The following is a 24248-nucleotide window of genomic DNA, read 5'->3' on the forward strand; positions in this document are numbered from 1 at the left end:
CGCATAATGCGCGCATAATGCGTGATGCGCCCGTTGCGCTAGTTTTAATTAAATTAAGCAAAATCCATGAACAATAAATATGAATAATAGATATTCCCCCACATAGAAACACAGATTGGATTACGCATTTGTTTTCATTCCACACCATCCACTTTTTATTCACTTTAAAGTACGATGGGATGAACATCCTTCCACCTTGTCTCCTTAATTTGATTTCATATTTTTCAATTATTTTTGGTCTTAATAAAAACAGTGCAAATATACACAGTGACACGTTTATTACACAAATAATTTAACATTAAGATATCTAACAACAATATAAATCCAAAACATGATGCCTACATGTTAACTCCGATGCTTAAACCTATATATATAGGGTATATATATCTAATCTAACTTATAATAAAAGACTCCAAATAATGACAAATGACATTCTCTCCTTCAACTTCATAAATTTTATTTATATTTGTTTAATAAATTTCATTTAATATTAATATTAATTAATAACCAATATATAGATATCACATATTTTTATCCTTATCTTTATCTAAAATTAATAAATAACTTCAATTTTGCAATTTAGACTCTTTGTTTTTTTACTTTTAACCCAAAGTTTCATCTTTTGCAATTTAATCTCAACCTCTTTTTTATTTTCAATTTTGGTCCACCATACTTTTCATCTTTCCCAAGTTTTTCGTTTCGTTCTAAATTTTATGAGTTAATGCACCGCAACGTGCGTATAGGGTTCAACATTTTTTCGTATATTTTTTTCCCGTTTGACTGGCCAGTCGCGTCACATCTATTTTTCTGCGTTTGACAAGTTCGTCCAACACGCGGGTCCTGGATGGACTTAGTTATTTTTTTCTATGTTTTATGTTTCGGATTAATTTCTTAGCAACAAGCGTGCGTGATTCAAAGATTTTACGTCTACTTTTCGCTCGGCGTTATTATTTTCCCGTTTTTATTTATTTTGTTTTTACGAGCTTTTCCAGTGTTGGTGGTCGTTGGCAATGGTATAGTATTGCTACTACTTAACACAGTTTTATGACAACTGCTGCAACGCAAAGGTTTAATACTAGTTAATTTATATATGATGTATAAGACAATTATGTAATTGTCTACATGTTTTTTTTTCTGACTCATATTACCCTGTTTTGCATTACGTACAAGTGCGTGAAGAAACACCAAACTAATCAGGTGATTAACTTGTGGTTTGTGACTTGACAAATAAAGGTTAATCTTCCTTGTCTCGTCTGAACTGCTACGGAGATCCTGCAAAACACTCAACACACTGTTAAGCTCGTTACAAAGAGGGGATATGGGGATTCTCCTTGTAACCACCATCCGGCGTGAGAATAAGTAATTTGTTTTGAGGATAAAAGTGTGTGTATAGAGTAAAAGAGTGAGAGAACAAATCCTTAAACCTGCATGTGGAGTCTTCTATTTATAGCAGGAGAATGGTGAGGGAGGAGACCTGCCAGCTACCCGGTGCCTGCCAACTGTCCGACCAGGAGGAATATCCTTTCTGTCCCCTATGACATTGTCAGTCGTCGAGGTGACGTGGCGCGCAGTTATTTGTTCCAGCTGGGCACTCGCTTGTACTGTCTGTCGTCCTGTTCTTCAAGGATCTTGCAACTGGCGTCCAGTTATTGGTGCCACATGTTGTCCATTTTGTCTGCAGGAGCATCTTTCTTGTCACCAGGTTGTTTCTTCCAGAAGGTTCTTCTGGATGTGCTCGTATGATGTGGACGCCAGCTTGGAGTATGGTGTGGTTCCTATGACATGTGTTCACTTATGATTTGGGACCATACCCTTCAGTGTGTTATGTAATTATTCATGTATTTTTAACTTAAATATTGGTTATGTGATAAATGATCCAAGTGTTTATATGTGTATATATATGCTATGCAAAAAAAGAATAAACACTTACTATATGTATTTTTGGATATTGTCTCTAATGGGGTTTATAACATTTCCTAATCTTGATTTGTGTTATGTTTTAACAAGAAATTGCAACAAAAATAACAGATAACAAAATGAGTAGTATAATAACAATATTTGTGAGAAATTGTTGTTACATGTGATTTTTGGCATCGCCTATCGCCTTTTTCGGTCATAGGAATGGGAATAAAAGGGAAGTGGTCTTAAGTGGGTCCATACTGAATCTTGGTCCAATCAGCCCATTTAAAGAGGGCCCACTTAGCCTATCATGTTGCGTAAATGTCTAGAAATTGAAGAAAAAATTACGAGAAATGTCAGAAGTTAAAATGATAATTGTAAAATAAAAAAGGTAAATTGGATTTAAGTAATCTAATAATTGTTTTTGGCCAATAATAATTTTAACTGAGTTTATTCTCGTTGGTGGTCTAATCTTTTTCATTATGCTTGTATAATGGTTCGTTATTAAAAATAACTTAACGGAGTTAAATTTTTTTCCGAATTTACAAATCGATATTTTAGAGCTTTTGATCAGAATGAGAAAACGAGTTGATTGGTGTAAAACTTATCTCAAAACGGTGATCCAAACAGCTTGATTTTTGTTAATTGGAAGTTTAAACACCGAATTGAAACACCGTTTTCTTCGTTTGAAGCACTATTTCGAGGTAAATTTTACATCAACCGACTCACATCCTTGTCCGGATCAAAAGCCCTAAAACATTAGTTTGTACTTTAAAAAAAAAAAAATAACTCCGTTATGTTTTATCAATGACAGACACCATTATACAAACACAATTAAAAGATTGAGACCACTATTGGGAATAAACTCAATTGGAATTAGGATTGACCAAAAATAGCCGGATTGGATTTTTTGAATTCAACTTACCAAATAAAAAAGAATATTTGATGATTATTTTAAAATTAAAGATAGTTTTTTTAGTGTTTAATTTGATAGGTTCATGGCTTTAAGTGGAGAGTTGGGCCCACTCATAGGATGTGAATGTGAGCCAACCGCATACACCGACACATTCACTGTGTGCTTTAACCTTTGCTTGTATTTCACACTTGAATCTTCATTTTTAGTTATGTATTTTTTGCAATATATACACCTTTTAGCTATATTATATGAAGAGGGGGTGGTTTGTAAGAACTAAGAAATTAAATAAAAAGATCTAATAAGAACTGGTATAGTTACGTGTTTATAATAATGACATATAACTCTCCTTGCAAAGATTTCAAATAAGAAGACATTCTTTATAGAAAGAAAAAAAAAGAATTTTCACTAATAGAAATAGTTAATTTTAATTCATTTAATATTTGTATTTAATGTTATTATAACGGTATATTGATAGACCTACGTAGATCATTAATTTGTAGTTTTCCTCTTTAATAGTTAACTAAATTAAATTTGTAAATTATTTTCAAAATATATATATGTTCTTTTCTTCCCAATTAAATTTTCTTCACAAATGAACACCCCCTAACTCTAAAAATATTTTTAGTTATATATATACACATATACGTACAGTTATACTCTTTTTAAATGAATAACAACAATATACTCAAATTACAAATAATAAAATACTTGATTTGTGGTATATAACTATAAAAAATACTAATAAAGAATTTAAAAGATAACAACAATCAAATCTAACCATTGTATAATTACAAAATTTTCAACCTCTCATCTTAATTATTGATTTACGAGAGGTCTTGGGTTCAATCCCAAGCAAATGGTGATTTATTTGTAAATATTGGAGTTTGGGAGAGTAACATTAGCAATTTAAACAAAAAAATTATTGATTTACCTTGATCAACGCTTTATAAGAGTTTCTACATTTCACGCTAAGAGTACATTTCTAGTTACATTCACTCCATGTTATAATACTTAAGTTATTCATTTTGTTGTCATTGTCTATTCAATAATGTTTTTATATTATCAAAATTTTTATACATAATTCAGTTGTTTGTGTTTTACTTAATCAATTTTGATTATTGACACATGGTGAGTGGAGGAATCAGATAAGACCATCCGCAACGATAACCGGTATATAAGACTATACGTTACAGGTGAAAAAAATTGCGCCATATAGGTAGTGAGCGGATTTCACATTCCTACTCATCAATATATGTGGCAATGCTTTTGCGCCAAGGTCTTCTACCACAACACATGGTCTAAGGGTTGAAGAGCGGTCCGACTCCACATCGGTAGAGACACGGGCTCTATCATCTCAACGGGCCAGTGTTGGAGATGGGCTACTTGTGTCTCATGTTGTTAGTTTGGTTGCTTGGTTGTTATACATTTAAAGCATCATTGTGGATATGGCCCGGCCCAACAAACCATGGGTCGGATCCGACCCAACCCGAGTAAATTATAACCAACTGTTGGCCTAAATTTTTTACAAATATCACATTAACAATAAACATAATAGTGACAGCTACACTCACATTATCAAAATTTGATACACCTGGAGCTATCTTAACTGGCAAGACCAACTGTTTTTACATTAGTTTCAAACTGAAAGTAAAACATATGCCATTTAACAACATTGGATCAGAAATGACCAGAGTAACCTTAACCTCATCATAATTTGAGATTTTGTAAGCATTTAATCGCGTCAGATTCGTTTAACTTTAACGCCTCTTCTTTCTTAACCGGTGGAGCTGAAAAGACCGGCACGGCTTGCCTTACACAGATGGGCGGTGCGATCTTTACAGGCCTATGAGCTGGCGGCATAGGCGGCGCTGAGAAAACCGGCACCGCTGTCCTCATTGTGACTGGAGGCGCAAGCCCGTGGTGTGGTGCCCGGTAATGACGAACCGGGACGTACGGCGAGAAATGCGGGTTGATGGGTCGGTTTTGACGTACCGATGACGGTGCTGCGGCTACTGTAGCTGCTGATGGTGACGGGTCACGTGGTCCAGGAGAAACGGGGCGGGCCTGGTAGATTAATGGGAGTATTTTAGATGCGGTCAGTGGTGGTCTTTGCGGGCTCTGTGGTCGTGGTGCCGGTGTTGTGAACTTTCTCTGAAACGGAACCGGGAGATCGTTGTAGCTAACCGTTTTGTTTCCGGTTTTCTGTTTTAATTTGTAATTCAAAAGAGCTCTTGCAATTCTAATTTGTTCTTGCTCGTCGTTGTTTTCGGGTTCACTAGATGAACTTGCATCTTGTTTAGCCACTGTGTAACAAACCCAAATCATATCAATAACATACACATGAACTAAATTACAAAAGAGTAAAATGCCATTTTCGTCCCTGAGGTTTGGTCAGTTTGGCGACTTTCGTCCAAATGTTTGTTTTTTCGCATCTGGATCCGATAGGTTTAAAATCTTGCCATTTTCATCCGACTCGTTAACTCCATCCATTTTTCTCCGTTAAGCTAGGGACATTTTCGTCTTTTTTGTTAACTTAAAGAGCAATTCGGTCTTTTGAATACTTGTACATTATGCTAATGTTTGTACATAAAGTGAAAGACACCGAATTGTCTTTTAAGTTAACAAAAAAGCCAGAAATACTTCTGACTTAACGGAGAAAAATGAATGAAGTTAATGAGCCGGATGAAAATGGCAAGATTTCAAACCTTTTGAATCCAGATGTGATGCGGAAAAACAAACCTTTCGACGAAAGTTGCAAAACTGGCCAAACCTCAAGGACGAAAATGGCATTCTACTCATTACAAAAAAAAAAATTAGTTTCTTTGACTTTAAAAGTCAAAATTAGAAGCGGGTTTGACTCACATTGTTTGAGAGAAGACCAAGCTGACATGGCAGCATTTTTTTCTGCTTGTTTTTTATTTTTAGCCGGTTCACCAGTGAAAGTGATCCCCGCCAATTCTACTATACCCGTAAAAACCGGTAGATGACCGAGTCCAGATCTATAAGTTGTATAACGCGGCAATGGCGCGCCAACTCTTTGTGAAATTTCTTGTAAAAGATTCTTATACACCCCGGTTTCATCCTACAAATCGTTACAAAAGTCAATATGTTTCGTTAAATTGACCCAGTCTATATCATTATTATAACATTAACACAAAACACAAGATAGAACGGAGAAAGGGTCAACAGGGTCTGTTGACCCATCTAAGTTTTTTTTTAACTGAACGTCAGTTAGACAGAGTTGAAATGTAAAATCTTTTTGACTTTTACAAAGTTTAAACTAAACACACCGAAAATCTTTTTGGAATTTTGAAACATGAAATGCAAATGCAGTAAATGTAAACATACCGACATAAACTATTTACAAAAAAATCTTTTTGTGAGAAAACGTGCAAGAGGATCATATCCGTTTTATGAGATATATCAGTTACACCGTTGTTATGGATAACACTAAGTTTCCATAGTTCACGTTAATTGTCAGTATATTTGTCCACTTAAACTCAATCAAACGTATCTGTAATGCTTACTAATACGATTAAATCATTTTAATGCACTAAAATCCTATGGGCCCCACAGTCTCAGCAATACGCTGACTCGAATAACGCCTTTAAACTTTCATCAACTAGTCGGTAAATACAAGTACTAAAAGTTCGGTTCCGCCACTAACGAACATCAAATGCAGCAATAAATACAATGACCCAAATACAAGAAGATGTACAGGAGGCCACATGCATGCTGCAACAATGCATTTATAAGCCTATAGTTATATACTGGTCAGACAGATGCCATAATTCATAATCTGGGCAATCAATAACTTTCCCATGTGCCAATTTTTATTATCATTCTTTTATTATTATTATTATTATTTTTATAAACTATAAATTTCTTTGAATTTGTGATCTAGGGATACCAGCCATTAATGGTCACACTATTTGAATGAATCAAATGCAACAGATCAAAGACCATTTCAAACTTATAAAATGATTAAAATAAAATCAGTATCCAAATGGTCAAAATAGTTTTTAAAGTGTTCCCACCTTGCCTAACATTTTAACTTAAAAAAAAGAAAAAAAAAAACACACTTGATCATTTTAAATAATTCAACTTTTCTTTCTCCAAAAATAATCATTTTTCAACTTTTACCATCAAGACAAAGTGTAATTTCTATATTGTTGTGCTTTAATTAAATATTACATAAACTTTAAAGTTATATTGTATTACATAAAATAAAACAAAATAAGTCTAATTATCAAGCGATGAGGCAACAGTTAGTTAAACCACCAAACTTATTAATATCTCACTTTCTATTTCCACACCAAACATAATCCTATTATTATTAAATGCTACATGCATCAATAACTTGTACGTTGACCAAAATATAGATCATGTAGTAATTGCTATGACCATACTAAATATAAGTTGGTGCAAATAATTTATGGTAATTTGTCACAACTTTAAATGACCAAAATACCCTTTACATAACAACCTAATCACCGGCAATATCACTACTCGGGTTAAAAAAAAAATTCGTTTTTACGGTGTAATTTTTTTTAAAGTATTAACGTATAAAAAAGTTACGACTGTTAAAAATCCGTGAGAAATTAGTTTGAAATCAACTATATCTTTCAAATACTATGATCGTCACTTCAGTCCAAAAAATGAAACCTTTAGTATTTGGATCCCGAGGTTTCATTTTTGTTACCATTTCCATCAAATTGACAAACTGGGTTAGAAATTTATGTTAACCTCTCCCTTTTTTGTTGTTTTCCTCGTTCAAATGACGATTAGTTAAATACATTCAGGCATAAAATGACGATTATAACCTTCATTAAACGATAAAAAAAGGAGAGGTTAACAGAAATTTCTAACCCACTTTGCCAATCGGATGAAAATGGCAACAAAAACGAAACATCACGGACCTGATACAAAAAAATTCATTTTTGAACTTAAACTAAATTCCGACCATTTTGGCATTTTACTCTATTTTAATTACCCAAACTCTTAAAATCAAGTAAAATTACTTTTTATCCTTATTATAGATATAAATATGTCTTCCTACGTTAAATGACCAAAATACCCTTCACATACATGAGTACCTATTCACCCAAGTTACCAAAAGCCCTAGGTCATAAATGATAAAACAAATTAAACCATCACGCATTGTTAACTTGTACAGTACAACCACTAAATGCATTTCTACTTATCAAACCACCGGAACTTCAATTTCAACCGGTCGCCGGAAAAGCAACAAACTTTTCCGGTGACTGTAAACCCTAAACAACGATCGGAAAACAGACTTACAAGGATCCGAGCGGCGAGAGAGTGAGACGAGAGGGAGGAGAGAGCGACCTCAGCAGCGGCATGCTCCGCCTGCCGGAGAGTAGAAAAATAGTTAGGGCTTTCGAAGGAGTCGCCGTTGAAGTTAACGACGGCTTTGAACCGCGGCGCGTGGTCTGGACCTTCTCGGATGCAGGTGTAGGATGGGAGGTTGAAGCAGCTTCTCTGTGCTAGCTCTTGTAGTTGATTCTTGTACATGTTTGTTCGCCGGAGAAAGTTGTTGCGGTGGCCGGAAAGTTAGGGTTTACCGGAGGTGGAGAAAAGGAGAGTGTTTGGTGTTTGGTAATTGTTTTAATGAAAGGTGTGTAATGTTATTAAGCCTTTTTGTTCTACCTTTTCTTTGCATGGATATGTGATTTTGAATTATTATTATTATTATTATTTTTTATTTTAATAAATTTAATATTTTATAAATTTAATATTTTTTTTTTGTTAATGAAGTTGTTTGATAGAATATATTTATCATTGTGTTTTTACTATTTAAACGCTATGAAAAATTATAAACAAGTTAGGATAAGAATAACGAGACACACTCGATTGATCTTTTGACATTTTGATAAGTATATACGAGTTACATGTCCTTTTTTCTACATAAACTATACAGCCATTGTGAGAATATACGAGTTGTATATCATCGTTTTTTACTTGAAATATACGAGTGTATTAGTGTGTGTGATTTTGTGGTTTGGTGACATTGTAATTGTTGTGGTTTTAAATCGAGTATGCAGTGTCGGATCCAAACCTGTTTTGTGGGTTCACATGAACCTACTCGGTTTGGAAAAAAAATTAGTAAGAACTTTGTATGATTTGGAAAAAATAGTGAGAATCTATCAAAACGAACCTACTGAAAGAAGTTTCTGGATCCGCCGCTGCGAGTATGGATTGATTAGGAGTAAAATTTAAAAAAGAAAAAGCAAAAAAAAAAAAAAGAAGGATGTGAATTTGTTGAAAAAAAATGGAAAAGAAAAGGAAAATGGGGTGATGAAAAAGGCAAGATTTAGGTTAAAAAGAAGTGAAAATGCAATATATGAGTGGAGCAATAATGATGAAATGAAGCACCACTAGTAGCAAAAAGAGGCTTATCTTTTTTGTTTTCTTGGAATATTGGTGTTATGTGAATTGGTGGAGGGTTCATTCATTGGATACCTCCAACTCCCAATGCTTTCCTTTTTTCTTTTCTTTTCAACTCTATCTATTGTGTCCATATTAGAACAAACTTTATAATATGAATGATAAAGCAATTTCCACAGTCAACAATGAATAAACTTTATTATGTTTTTTCTTTCTGTTTAGAATGCAAATATCATGTATCTATTATCAAGTGATATAAGTCTATTAAGAAAATTTGACCCACCCACTAAATGTCATCATTTGTCTACACCTTATAAGATGATATATAGATCTTCTAAAAATGTGTTTGGTGTTATTTTTTTTACAAGTCTACTTTTCTATGTATAACTCATCTTCCCCTAATATAATATATCTCTAACTTTATATATCCCTTAATTAGCATCTCTCTAACTTTATGTATTAGAATTTAGAATATAATAGTTATCAATACCACATATTACGCGATACTCTTGTTATTTTGTTAGGTGCAAACCCAGTCTCATATTTGAAAAAGAAGAAAGTAAATGCATATATAATAAGCCTATGAGTTCTTCCCCTTATTGACGATTCGTTTTAGAGTAAAAACTCACGTGGGCTTATATGTTAGACATGTGGATTAAGTAATCCGTCATGTCAAATGGTTGCATAACTATGGCTTAGCTTTATGAAGACAGTGTAGGTCGTGTGACCCTAGTTTAACCCAATTTAGAAATAGGTGGCAGATCAACTCGTATTGCCTGTAAAAAGGTATGTTTCTTGTATCGAAAGTCATCGCGAAGAGTGTTTGGTCCAATCAAGCAGTGTTAACCACTTGCCACAGGCAATTATTTACTATTACTATTAGTATTACTATTAAAGTTGAAACAATCATCATTAATTTTAAATGTCCACTTCCAAATCATAATTTTAACATAAGTGTCGGTTTCTAAATCAATAACCGTGTTGAATTCTAAATTAAAATGATAAACTATATATGTTCCAGAAAAAAAATGATTCAAGCTTATGCAAGCAATGGAGATAACAACTACTATCTTTCTTGTTGACTTTGACCGAATACCTAATATTTGATCAACTCCAAGCAACTGCATCAATCACTTTCTTGTGGACTTTTGAGCCCAATCTGGCCTCTATTCCATATACTACTTTCAATTTTCAAACTCTAGTATGTAGTCTTTATATCTTAAGAGACCACCAGCAATTAAAGTTTTGCTGCATGACATATAGGCTGATGTATTTCAACCTATATATATATCTTCTCTATTTATAATACGTGTCATTATTAATGCTCCCATTTTAGTGATCTTTACCCTAGTAAAAAACATCATGCAAACATAGCTGGAGAAACCATATAAAAGATTAGTGTGATCATAACAATAAACATAGTTGGAAACCATTGATCATGTATTTTTGTCACCGGAGGGACCGGTAGAGGTGCACAAACTGGTTAATTTTAATAATTGGTTCGGTTAACAGGTTATACTAATTAATTTCACTTTTTCACTTTAACCGGTTAATTTTTTAACTGGTACAGTTAATTACTTTAACTGGTTCGGTTAGTAACCAGTTATTTTCGGTTAAGTAACCGGGTTTTTTTTGCCCTTTTTTTGGAATGTTTCGGTTAACCGGTCTACCGGTAAAAGAAACAATTAAAAAAACAAGTTAATAACCGGTTCCTAAACTAAATACTTATAACCAATTACTACCTAGCGGTTAAAATTAACCACTAACCTGTTAACGTGTTATACTAGTTAATAACCGGTTCCTATTATTAACCGGTTTTTTACCCACCTCTAGGAACCAGTGGCAAGCCGAGTAATTATTCCATGCTAGTTAGAAATTTTCGGTACACAGGTGTCTACCACTCGATTTTAGATTTTTCGGTTCTCTTCGGAATTTAATTTTTTACTTCCTTTGTAAAATTTAATTTGTACTTCCTTTGTAAGCATTATGTATTATTCGTATGTTTGTTATATTCTAACATTTGCTTATTTATGTTATCACGTTACTTTTGGTTATTCTTTGATAATAGTCGGACCCATTTATTGCAAGCTTTGTAATTATAATATGGAATTATATTTCTTTTCTCATTTATGTAATATTTACTCATTTTTATACATATATTGTAGTTGGATTGGTTAAGCCAATTACTAATCGGTTTAGCATGTATCATGCTAATAAGCTTTCTGTAATTATTATAACTAACATTCGAATATTCAATCTAAACAATCAATATTCATTCAATAATATAACAATCATTTTTTTTTTTTTGTGAAGCTTGAAACCGCTTAAGCCCTTAGATTAAAAGCTTCATTGGGCCTCGACTTGAAACTGCCCATTAGTACACAAGGAAACCTATTGATGCCTATGGGCCCGGAGCCCATTAGCATTTAACTAAACGATCCAATGGATTCTGAGATTTCATAATGGGATTGTGGAAGGAATTGAATATTTTTTTTCCTTCAAGTTTGACCCCAAATTTGTAACAAGTTGATTAGTTGATGACGATGCAAAGGCGGATTCAGGACAACGGATTTCTTTTGGTAGATGCTTCAATTTTATATGATCGAACATAAAGGTTCTCACTAGTAGATGTTGGCATCGGTGATAAATTCAAATACCTTCATGGTTGTTTTGAGTATATATGCATGGGCGGACTTAGAAGGTTATTAGGGGTAGCACGGGCTACCCCTCAACCCCGTCTCCGTAGTGTAAAAATACACCTTAACTCCGTTTTCGTAGTGTAAAAATACCCCTCAACTTAGTCTCCGTTATACAAAGGATACCCCTGGTCTAAAAAAATAAAAAAATAGGATACCCCTAAATTTTTGGGCTAGTACCGCCACTGTATATATGTATCGCATTTTTCATTCTTTTGGTATATTTTATTTCTTTTATATTCTAATTCATTTGGTATATTTCAAGATACAATTACGTTAACAAATTACAGTCCCTAAGGTTTTTTCTTAATGAAGTAAAGGTAACAGCGGTGGGGTGGGAATCTAGTATAAATGAATGTGGGCCTTAATGCTTTTCACTATATGGGCCAAATTGATAGCCCGAACTAGGCCTGATAAGTTATTAGATGATAGAAATATGCTTAGGAATAACTAACAAAGTGGGCTTGGCCCGTGAGAAGTTTAGAAGCTCGAGCCGGGTCATACTCAATGCGTTTATAACAGTTTGTTTTAGAAAACTTTGAGGCATGCTATGTAAATTGTGTTAACAGTTTGTATGAGCAAAAACTAATGAAACAAAAATATTATATAATAATCGAATATTAGTTTTAGTTATTACAGTGTATTCAGTTTTGGAAATATATAACTAAATAAAATTATATACTTAATATTTATTTATGAAATGAACATTTGTTTTAGGAAATTTCATTTTTCAGGTCAGTATTTATTATTAGATAGTATATCAGAGATTAGGGTTTATTAGTGTGAGCTCATAGGCCCACGGGCTCACATAATGAACCCTAATATGATAATACCATGAATTATCTGATATTTGTTAATCCGTAGTAATATACTAATATTACTGCAAAGGCCTATAGTGCAGCAAGGATTGTAGTTGGATTTTGGATTTGATAAATTAAATGGTAAGAAAAATAGGAATGAGCAAAAACTAACGAAACGACATGGGAATAAATACAAAACAATAACGCCATCCTTCGCCAACAAGCATGAAAACAACTGTTACCCGATAAATCCAAGACTACTAGCGGTTATAACTAAGAGGGTGTCATGTTACTACCAGGTTAGTATCATGTAGACTTTAAGCTTTCACTAACTAGTAAATTAAATAAAAAAAATGATCGTGTGTGTATGTAATTGGTAGTTGATGGTGGAGAAGGGTATGGCGCCCGTGAGTGTGGTAACGGAGAAGAGGATTGACGTCCAACTACACCCAGTCTAAAGAAAATTGTATTTTAATAATTCCAACTTTTGATAATACATACCAGTGAGATTTCTCATTGTCACTTCTTGTCAAGGACAATCCTAGTTACATTACATAATTAATCATATGTATAAAAAGGCAACATGTTAGCTACGGTATAAAATTATTATTGTTAAAATAATAAAATTGTTATAAATATATTATATTATGTGGTTATCAACTCCTTAAATAGATTGTTCTCCAAGACTTCATCTCCTATATATATTCATTGTATTCTTTTGTAAAAGAGACACCTCAATTAATAACATCAATCTCTTTCTCTTTCTCTTTATTATTCTCTCTTATTCTTTTGCTAATAGGCTAGTTTCACAACACGTTATCAGCACGAAAGTGCTCTTTGTTTTCGGTCGACCTCACTACCCTTTTCTTGTGAGGTCTTTGAAGTGCATAAATTTCCAGCCTGAATCAATCTCTGGTAGCGATGAGAAAGAAACCTAATAATTAAAGGAGAAGACGGAATCCACACTTATGCGATGGAAAGTTGGAAACCGTAGTAGCGTCAACAGGTAATAAATTTCCATTCAATTTTTTTTTAAATATTTGAAGTGTTATATTAGGAATTTTGTTTTGCTTCTGTGTTACGTAATTTGTTATTATTTTTTTTCTGGTTGGTTGGTTTACAAAGTGCATGTATGAACTCCTATAATGGCTCTTAATCTCAGATTAATATGTAAGTGAAATTAAATGTTAAACCAAAAGGGGGCTATAAGAATAAAATTACCGGGTTAGCTATTTTGAAAATTACAACTTTGGTTGGACTTTTAGAGCACCATTAAACTGAAGTTGTCATATATAGCTATTTTTAAATCTTGATTTATTTTAAATCCTAAACCAAATTTTGGATTAAATAAGTCACATTTGGAGGTGTTTGAACTACCATGGCCATTATTTCCTTTACTTAAATAACTTATAATTTAATATATTGTTATTGTTATAATAACATAATAATAATTAACTTGTATCATATGGTATATCAATAAGCGGCACTCTCTCTTTATTGGTTATAAATCATATATATTTCCAAATACTTGACGAAGTTTATCAATCTATCGTATGAATATATGAATCTATCATATGTTTTTATGGAGCAAGAATATAATTTATTTCTTTTGAAATCATATACTGGAATTATTTTACATATCTTTAATGCAAAAGTTATGAATCTATCATATGAATACTTTTAATTTCCTTATTGTATAGATATGCATTATGTTGATTCAATTTAATTATTATTGTCATTCAAAATTTGCAACGGAATAAATAAATTTAAATCAACTGATTCCATATAAAGATGGGTTCTCGGATGCTACTTTATGAAAATTGGTTGATTCATGGCAATTGGTTTTAATATATAAGTTTTATTTCTAGTTTAATAACACATGCTTCAAATGAACTGAATATCAAACCAACATAACATATACCAGTCTATATGAGCTTTACTAATAAGTCACCTAAAGTGCATTCTTTAAATTGTTAATACCTGGACTCAACATTGTTATGTGAGATCTTTGTTTCCTGAATTGCATGATATATCATTATGAACTAAACCATTAAAATGTTGATAATTGAGCATGATACATATCACATATTATTTGGTGTTAGTAATACGTCTCTATTTTATATCTCATAGGTTTTATATATGATTTATGGTCTTTTTGTTTTAAAGTAGAGTGACAAATATTTTAATAAACGATGCGCATGCAATTAGTTAGCCATGGTAGGTTAATACATGAATTATATATGTTTGCTTATAAGTGATGACAAACAAAAAATATTGTTTCATAAATTTTATTATAACTCATTTTATATGGTGATATGTTATAATGTCATGCATTGTACAATATGATTTCTTAGTATACCATGTATTTTGTATGCTATTATTTATGTATACAAAAAGTATTGAATAACATAACTAAACCAAAGTTATGATATGTTCACTTATTGAAAGAGTATAAATATGCTAAGATATGGCACCTGAAGTGTCATACTTTCTCATTATGTAATTACATCTCAATTGATGTCATGTGAAGAGAACATTATAAAACAATTTATGGAATATTATAGAATGAGTATAACAGGTTCGAAATGATTTCATATTCGTTTGTCCAAGAAAGCAATGATAAACTATGAAACTTGGTTGCTTCTACTACATTCCTTAAAGTGAATGTGACTATATATTGATCTTTGTGATCATGAACATAACTAAGAAATTGTAATAATGGGGTCTTACTATCAGTATTGTAAGGATAGTCATAATGTGACCAACCAAAGTAAGGGAGTGATTTTATGAGAATGAAGTGTGGAAAGGATAAAACTGATATTACATGATAGTTTGAAATGATTCTTTCGTATATTTTATCTTGTAAGCATAAATGTGTATAAAGCATAAATGATCATAGACCACGAGGTTATGGATCATGATTATTAACATAGTGGTTGAACTTTAAAATTATAACACATTTTCTAGTATCTTACGTTTTGTATTATATACACGCAAGTAACACATACAAGATCATAAACCAGAAGTTTATAGATCATAATTATTTAATTAATTGGCATGACCGGTTAGACCACACCGTGTCAATGATGATGTGAAACGTATTGAAGAACTAGAATATTCTTCAAGTTGGTAATTAGCATGCAATTTTTGCTCTCAAGGGAAATTCATTATTTACCAACCAAACTAGGGTGAGAATCCCTAAATATTCTGGAAGTGATTAAAGGATATGCATATCCCAACATGATACTATTTAGTGTTTTAAATCGATGCATCATCTAAATGGTTATCAAATCCACAACCTGAAGTTTGTGTGATTGTGGCTTAGCTAATGTGATAGCAAGCATATTAATCCAGATTAGTATGTTTATTTGGTAATAATGAATTTGACTCCCAATTTATTAACGATCATTGGAATAAATGTTGAACTTCATATAGCTTATGTTTATACAAGAATTGTTTTGTTGAGATGATCATTAAACATTCACAATTGATTGCAAAGCCAATGATCATAAGAGCAACACTTCATATTTGTATTTGGGTACATGTGATTTTACATGTACAACATTTATTCACATCAAGCCAATATGTCATCATACTTCCCCCGTTATAGTTGGTTTTTGGTCAGGAACCAAATACGTCCCTTCTAAGATTTTGGTTGTGCGGTATATATTGAAATTGATCCACCACGACCCACAACGATGGGAACTTAAAAGGTGGTTGGGAATATATGATATCCATCTCAATGGATTAACATTCCCAACATCAGGACGAGATAAAAAGCAGTTGGAAAATAAATGAGTTGGTATGAATTATCATTGATCCTCAAAAACTAAAAGTGTGAACCAGAAGTTCAAAGAATAACTCATATACAAAGATTAGCGAATCTACTACCAGACGCATTCACTTACCTTAAAAAGGTGATTATGTCACATATACCAACTGCTAATGCTCCAATTAAGATGAGTGTCCTAAAAGGACAACCACATGTTTGTAATGAGTCTATTGCACGTCTGAACCGTGGTAGACTAGTCGATTCCAATAATAAAATTCCTCGAAAGTTGGAGCAACTAATTAAGATGGTCAAGTCGGGGTTATATTAAAAAGGTCTCCTGAAGAGACGGTAGACATGATGGTTCAAGAAGAACCTCAGGTACCTGAAACTAAAGAGATCTCGATAAGTTGTATCATGTCTAAGATATGTATGGAATCGAAATAAAATCGACGTCATTATACTTTTGTATATAATTTAGCGCTTGTAATGATGAAATGATGAGGATCAAAATTTAAGATTTGCCTATGAGAAATGATTGGCCAAAATGGAAAGACGCAAATAAGGCAGATTTAAATTCTCTAATGAAATGGAAAGTTTTCAGACCAACAGTCCATACAACTGAATTTGTAAAGTATGTTGGATATTAATGGGGGCTTTTATGCGAAGCATGTGAAAATCAAATTAAATGAGATAAGGCAAATATGCTGCACAAGGATTTTCTCAAAAACCCATGATTGATTATAACGAGACACATTCTCTAGTGGTGGATGTAATGACTTTCCAATATTTTATTAGTCTGGTAATATAAAGAGAGAATTGATATGCGTCTTATGAATGTTATGTATCACTTGATACTAAAAGTTTACATGAAAGTCCCTCAAGGATTTGAATTATCAAAAATCATGTAAAATGAGTTCTCGAGAACGATATGATCGTTGTATACAAATTCATATTTGAATACGTTGAATATAATTGAAACTCCTGATGAGTACCGTAAAGCATCTAAGTGCTTATAAGGTTAGCTGAAACATCTTAAGGATGTAATTCTTATACACCAATAACTATACATAGAAAACTTGTGCCTGGTTATTATGGCATCTTAATGTACAATGTATAAGCATGGTACAATATGGATTAAATATTCAAGACATCCTTGCATATGATATAGAAATCAATGAGGAAGTTTATGTAATAGAACTCCTAAAGAGCGAATGCACAAACATTGTTTTTTCAAAGTTGAAAGAAGTATGTATATGATTGCAAATGCCTGAAGTATTGATTTCAAGTCCTCAAAGAATGTATCTTTATAAAGTTAAAGATAGTATGAACTAAAATAGTCAAGTTGAGTGTTGTACAACTCAAGATATATTCTGATAAAGAGCAATATAAGTTTGATAATATTATCCAACTTTACGAAATGTTCTTTCTTAAAAGTTCACTATAATCGCAATTTACAGTGATGATGTCTGAGCATCATCAAGAGAAATTGGCGAGCTTTTAGAAGGGGAATTTTTTTTAATGACCCTAGCACAGTCTAATTATTACTCGACTTGCAGTTCGAGTATATTTGTAATCATACTTTTATTCATCTATCAAACTACATCTAGAAGATGTTGTTGGAACATTTTAGTATGTAGAGAGCTCAACCTTATAGTATGTTAAAGGTTGTTCAGACACTTTTTATAAGAAATGATTATTATCAACTTCTGTCAAAGTAGAGATTCTCATTTCAAAAGTACCATGGCTAAAGGGCAATTGTGCATTAACTTAACTTTCTAGCAATGCATGATAATATATATTTTTTATTTGAATTTATCAACATGATATAGCACATGTCCAATGAGGAGACATTTGAATGGTAAAGCAGATATGTCGATACCCTAAAGGTAAGAATGATATGTGTCTATATTTTACTAACCCATGAAAGCTAGTTTTGTTAGTCTTGTAGATATAAAGAATGTAACACAAATAGTCTTGGATCTTATGGTATTTGGTCGCAAGAGGAAGCACTAGAAGTCTCACAAGAAGATTTTACAACATTACTCAATATAAAGTATTGCACTTCAAGGCATCAAAAGACAAATCATTCTACAAAAGTTTTGAGCAACTTTCGAGGATGATGGACACACTTTACTTAAAAGATACATATTATAATGAGGGGGAGATTCATTCAAGTTGCACTCTTTTTCCCTTAACTAAGTTTTATCCCAATGGGTTTTCTTAGTAAGGTTTTTAATAAGGCAACATACCTGATCCAGAAGTATCAGGGGGAGATAATGCGCATCACACGCTGCACTCTTTTTCCCTTAGCGATGGTTTTGTCCCACCGGGTTTTCCTAGCAAGGTTTTTAACGAGGCAACATCAAGCGTATTATGTTGATAACCAAGGGGGAGTGTTATAAATATATTATATTATGTGGTTATCAACTCCTTAAATAGATTAGCTTGTTCTCCAAGACTTCATCTCCTATATATATTCATTGTATTCTTTTGTAAAAGAGACACCTCAATTAATAACATCAATCTCTTTCTCTTTCTCTTTATTATTCTCTCTTATTCTTTTGCTAATAGGCTAGTTTCACAACAAAAATGTAATAATAACATGTTATATAAGATTTTGATTGTTTAATGAGTGGTAGTTTAGGGACATGTGTAATTCTTGTTAATTTTTTTTTTCACAAAGACAAATTTAACAGTAGTGTAACATTATTGAGTAACTTTTTTTTTCTTTTACCAAAGACAGTTCCGAATTTTCATATTCGCTAGTATGTTTTCATATTATAGCATAAAATAAAAATAACTAGGCTATTTAACCTAGTTATTTACTTAGTTAAACAAGTAAGGATATATTTTTAACCTTAAAACACAATTTCCATACTAGAGGGACTAAAGTTGTACAAATTGAAAGAGTTTATATAAAATAAAACAAAAACCCAAACACACACACTGGGAAGATGGGGGTGAAATGTTTCTCGTTTGAGCATCCTAGAGATCCATGATGATGATGATGCTGGCGGTGGTCGCTAGGTGGGAGAGGAGAATTGCCAGGTTAAAGGAAGGGTGCATGGCAAATCACTCAACTTATCAAACGAACACGTACAACCACCAAAACAAACGTACAACAAACAGAAACAAAATACACCAAGTAAACACAATGTACAACACCAAGATGCCTATAATAAAATGTAATAATAACATGTTATATAAGATTTTGATTGTTTAATGAGTGGTAGTTTAGGGACATGTGTAATTCTTGTTAATTTTTTTTTCACAAAGACAAATTTAACAGTAGTGTAACATTATTGAGTAACTTTTTTTTTCTTTTACCAAAGACAGTTAATTATATAGAAATTTAATGCACGATGTTGTAATTTCTCATCAAGATTATTACTAATATACTTAATTTGTTTAATGCAAGATATTATTATTATTATTATTATTATTATTATTATTAGTTTTAAACGTTTTCTTCTTCTTTTATACCTTTAATACGATATATTTTAAAGTTATGATTATATTGTTACGGTGTGTTTGTTTTTATCTATATCTTAAATATAAATATTACTGAAAATTGAGTTATAAAGAGTAATGTACAAGTGATCGAAACACAAACTGTTTACCCTTTCGCTATTTTAATAAAATAATACGACGTGTTTATTTTATCTACGCTTCGTTAAAAGTTTAATTTAAAAGTGGACATGTCAAATATACTTGATTTTTTTGCTCTTTATCGTAATGAGCTTAACCGATACCATTCGAACAACATCGGTACTGACACCGGTATTCGTTTTATGGTTTTTGTTGATGTTCCTACCAATTTCATAACAAACCGAACCGATTTTGATCATAAAACATCGGTACCAATGTCGGTATTATCTGAGCCGATACCATAATTCGTCTTTATGATTTTATGTCAATGTATCTCTCTTTCGGTTTCTATACCGAGAGTCGGTATCGGACCGACATTGTAACGAGCTGAACCGATATTAACTTAAAAACTGCCGCAACGTGCAAGGAATTATACTAGTTGTCATAAATTTACTTTGGTGATTAGTAGAAAAATGGGGAAATGAATTTTTTTAAACGAAATCAAATGTAAGGGAAAATATCAAATAGGAAGTTTATTTTGGCTAGGAAGTGTAGGAAGCAATAGGATTAGGACACGTGGCAACATTTAAAATAAAGAAAAAGAGTATTTTAGTCAATCCAACCTTTTCTTCTTCCTTTTCAAAACCCAGTAACTTCAAAACCCACCATTTTCAAAACCCACCATCTTCAACTATTTCTTCAGTTTCTATCTCAATAATCACTACATTATAGTGCGATTTTCATCACCAATCAATGATTCAAACACCCGATCACGTGTTCTTCAGCTTTTTTGAAGAAAACCCAATTTAATTTCATACAAAATCTCGTTTTTTCCGGTGATTTTGAAGATAATCACTCGATCCGTTCGATTTGAGGGCTGAAAAGTGTTTAAATCATTCAAAAATCGTCAATTGTTGAAGAAATCACTTCGATCCGTGTAAGAAATTCTTTAATTTCATTTTTACGATATGGGTTTTTGATTTAGTCATTGCGTTTTACGGTCTTGGCGGGGGATCCGGGGGGCAACGCCTCTGGTAGCGGGGTCCCAGGGGCGGCAGCCCCTGGCGGGGTCCAAGGGGCAGAGAATTATTGTCATGGTTCAATAATTGCCTCTGGAAACTGCATTGGTCCAGACAGTTCACAGCACAGACAATTCACAGCACAAACAAAACTATTATCATGGTTCAATGCGTTTTTGAAAGAACACTTTCTTTGGTGTTTTTAGGCAATTGCATTTTAGAACTAAAACATTTTTATGTGTTTTTTGGCAATTGCGTTTTAGAAAAACACATTCTTGAAGTGTTTTTGGTGCATTGCGTTTTAGGTAAAACACTTTTTTAGGTGTTTTCAGTCCATTGCGTTTTAAATAAAACACTTTCTTTTGTTTTTTAGGCAATTGCGTTTTAGAATGAGTCATTTTTAAGTGTTTTCTGACCATTGCGTTTTACAAATAAGACATTTTTTTTGTGTTTTTGGTGCATTGCGTTTTAGGTAAAACACTTTTTTATGTGTTTTCAGTCCATTGCGTTTTAGAAAACAGACAATTTAAGTGTTTTCTGGCCATTGCGTTTTAGAAATAAGACATTTGTATGTGTTTTTGGTGTATTGTGTTTTAGGTAAAACACATTTTAATGTGTTTTCAGTCCATTGCGTTTTAGAAAACAGACATTTTAAGTGTTTTCTGGCCATTGCGTTTTAGAAATAACATATTTTGTATGTGTTTTTGGTGCATTGCGTTTTAGGTAAAACACATTTTTATGTGTTTTTAGTCCATTGCGTTTTAGAAAGTACATTTTTTTTGAGTTTTTAGGCTATTGCGTTTTAGAAATAAGACATTTCTTTGTGTTTTCTGGCCATTGCGTTTTACAAATAAATCATTTCTTTGTGTTTTTGGTGCATTGCGTTTTAGAAAAATGTCATTTTTTAGGTTTTTTTTCATTGCGTTTTACGTAACTGGGGGTTTTTCTATTGCGTTTTACGCAACTGGGTTTTAATTTTTTTTTAAAAATATAGCAATAGTATACTCGTTTTAAAGATAAAAAACGCTCGTTTTTTTAGTGCATTTTTTATAAAAAAATAATGTCGTATGAAAGAGTTATTAACGTTTAAAAATGGGAGGGAATTGGAGGAGAGAGAAACTATTGGCTTGGATTAACTAAAATGCCCCTATACAAACTCACGCGCCTCTTTTCTACCCTTCAATTTCCCTGATTTAATCTTAGCCCTTGATTAACTAAATGGATGGTCAAGATCACTTTCTAGCCTTACTAGCCAAATAAACTTCCTATTGTATCTCCATCCTCAAATGTAAACGTAGTGAAAATCTATTATGATTATGCATATGCAAGTGAGATTGAACTTGGCAACCAGGAGGGTTGTCCTTAAGAATTCAGGGGCTATCTGTGACTAGAGAAAATTTAGGCCCTTAAGTTCATGTTTTTTTTTTAAAAAAAGAATGGGCCCCTAATTTCATTGGTTTCAATTAAGTTGCAAAGGGTTAGTTGGGCTAACTGAAAGTTAATATTTGAATGGGCTGAAACTATGTAGATAATAGATTATTGGTTATTACTTATTAGGTTAGTTTTTTTTAAGAAACTTATGGGTTGTTTGTCTACCTCTTAACGAGGTTCTTAATGATTTAGACCTCTTACTGATTCAGCACTTAATGGTTTAGATTGTTTGTTTCACGAGCAGATATCTAAATGGTTCAGACATTTGCCGACATTTGCCTCTGAATGGTTAAGCGTTATAAAGAGTCTGAATGATTAAGACCTCTAATCTGAATTGGTCAGATATTTGCCTTTAAATAGTTAAGCATTATACAGGCTCTTAATGGTTCAGACCTCTTACTGGTTCAACACTTAATGGTTCAGACCTCTTACTGATTCAATATTTAACCATTCAAATGTTGCCAAACATGCCCTTAATAAGTTTAAACATCTTGTTATGTTGTAAATATGATTAAACTTTAACTTTTATATGCTTTTGTTAAAAAAAAATACATATAACATATAGAGTTAACTTTCGTTTTGCTTCATGTGGTTTGGTCATTTTAATAGTTTTGCTCCAATAGTTTAAAAATGGCCATTTTCCTCCCTGATCTTTCGAGTTTGTCAGCAGTTTGCTCCCTGGCTCTAACTCAGTTAAAACATTCAATTAAAAGTATGGATATTTCGGTAGTTTACTCCTTGACTCTAACTCAATTAAAACGTTTAGTTAAAAGTCGCGATAGTCGTGGTCGGCAGGTGGTAGTTGCAAGTGTTGGTGGATGGTTGTGTATGGTGGTGGCCGGTAGAAAGAGTGGTTGGAAAGATGGTGATTAGAAAAGAATTACTTATATACATGTAAATAAACAAGTTATAGGTTTATTTAGGTAAAAAGACTTACATGCCCTTACTTTTATCTATAAAATTACCAAAATACCCTTCTAGTTAATGGATTTTTTGGATGGAGTTAGAGGCGGGGAGCAAAATGATGATAAGTTAGAAAAATCAGGGAGGAAAATGGCTATTTTTAAACTATTGGGGCAAAACCGTTAAAATGACCAAATCACAAGAAGCAAAATGGAAGTTAACTTTAAAATATATTTAAAAAATTAAAATTTTGAGATCGCTGAAAAAGTAGGTCTTTGGTAGTCGCCCACTTTGCCCAACCCATGAAGCGGCCCGGTTAACTAAAAAGGTAAAATTTAAGAGTTCATTGATCACATTATGCAACATTAAAGGCTAATGAGACATATTATGCATCATGACTTGTATATTTTGCTTTGGATGTTTTTCAAAAAAAAAAGTTGATTTTTTTACTTTTAACCCAAATGTTTTTACCTTTTATAATTTTAACCCTACATAATTTATTTTTTTAATTTTAACCCAAAACTTTTCATTATTTGCAATTTAACTTCACAACTTTTGTCACTTATACTTTTCATCTTTCGCAAATTTTCGTTTTACGTATAGTTCTAAATTTTTCGAGTTAATACGACGCAACGTGTATGTGTGGTTCAACGTTTTTACCTTTATTTTTCCATGTTTGCCAGGTTCGTCGCAACACGCATATCCTAGGTCGAGTCAGTGTTGGTGGTCGATGACGATTCTATGACATTATTTGATACCGTTTTACGCCCCGCCGAAACGCGGGGTGTGCTTTGTGAGGTTTTCAAAAAAAAGTTG

General features: G+C 32.6%; 1 protein-coding gene across 1 annotated transcript; it reads right to left on the reverse strand.

The window, feature by feature from the left end:
• Positions 1 to 4333: 4333 nt before the first annotated feature.
• Positions 4334 to 8498, reverse strand: LOC110898063 (double-stranded RNA-binding protein 2). The gene is made up of 3 exons (XM_022144796.2): positions 8117 to 8498; positions 5678 to 5897; positions 4334 to 5118 (listed from the first exon to the last, which is right to left on the reverse strand). The coding sequence occupies exons 1-3, from the start codon at positions 8348 to 8350 to the stop codon at positions 4523 to 4525; spliced, it is 1050 nt and encodes a 349-aa protein (XP_022000488.1). The 5' UTR covers positions 8351 to 8498; the 3' UTR covers positions 4334 to 4522.
• Positions 8499 to 24248: the final 15750 nt, after the last annotated feature.

This window comes from Helianthus annuus, chromosome 13, assembly GCF_002127325.2.
Source record: "Helianthus annuus cultivar XRQ/B chromosome 13, HanXRQr2.0-SUNRISE, whole genome shotgun sequence".
In the NCBI taxonomy this organism is placed as follows: Eukaryota; Viridiplantae; Streptophyta; class Magnoliopsida; order Asterales; family Asteraceae; genus Helianthus; species Helianthus annuus.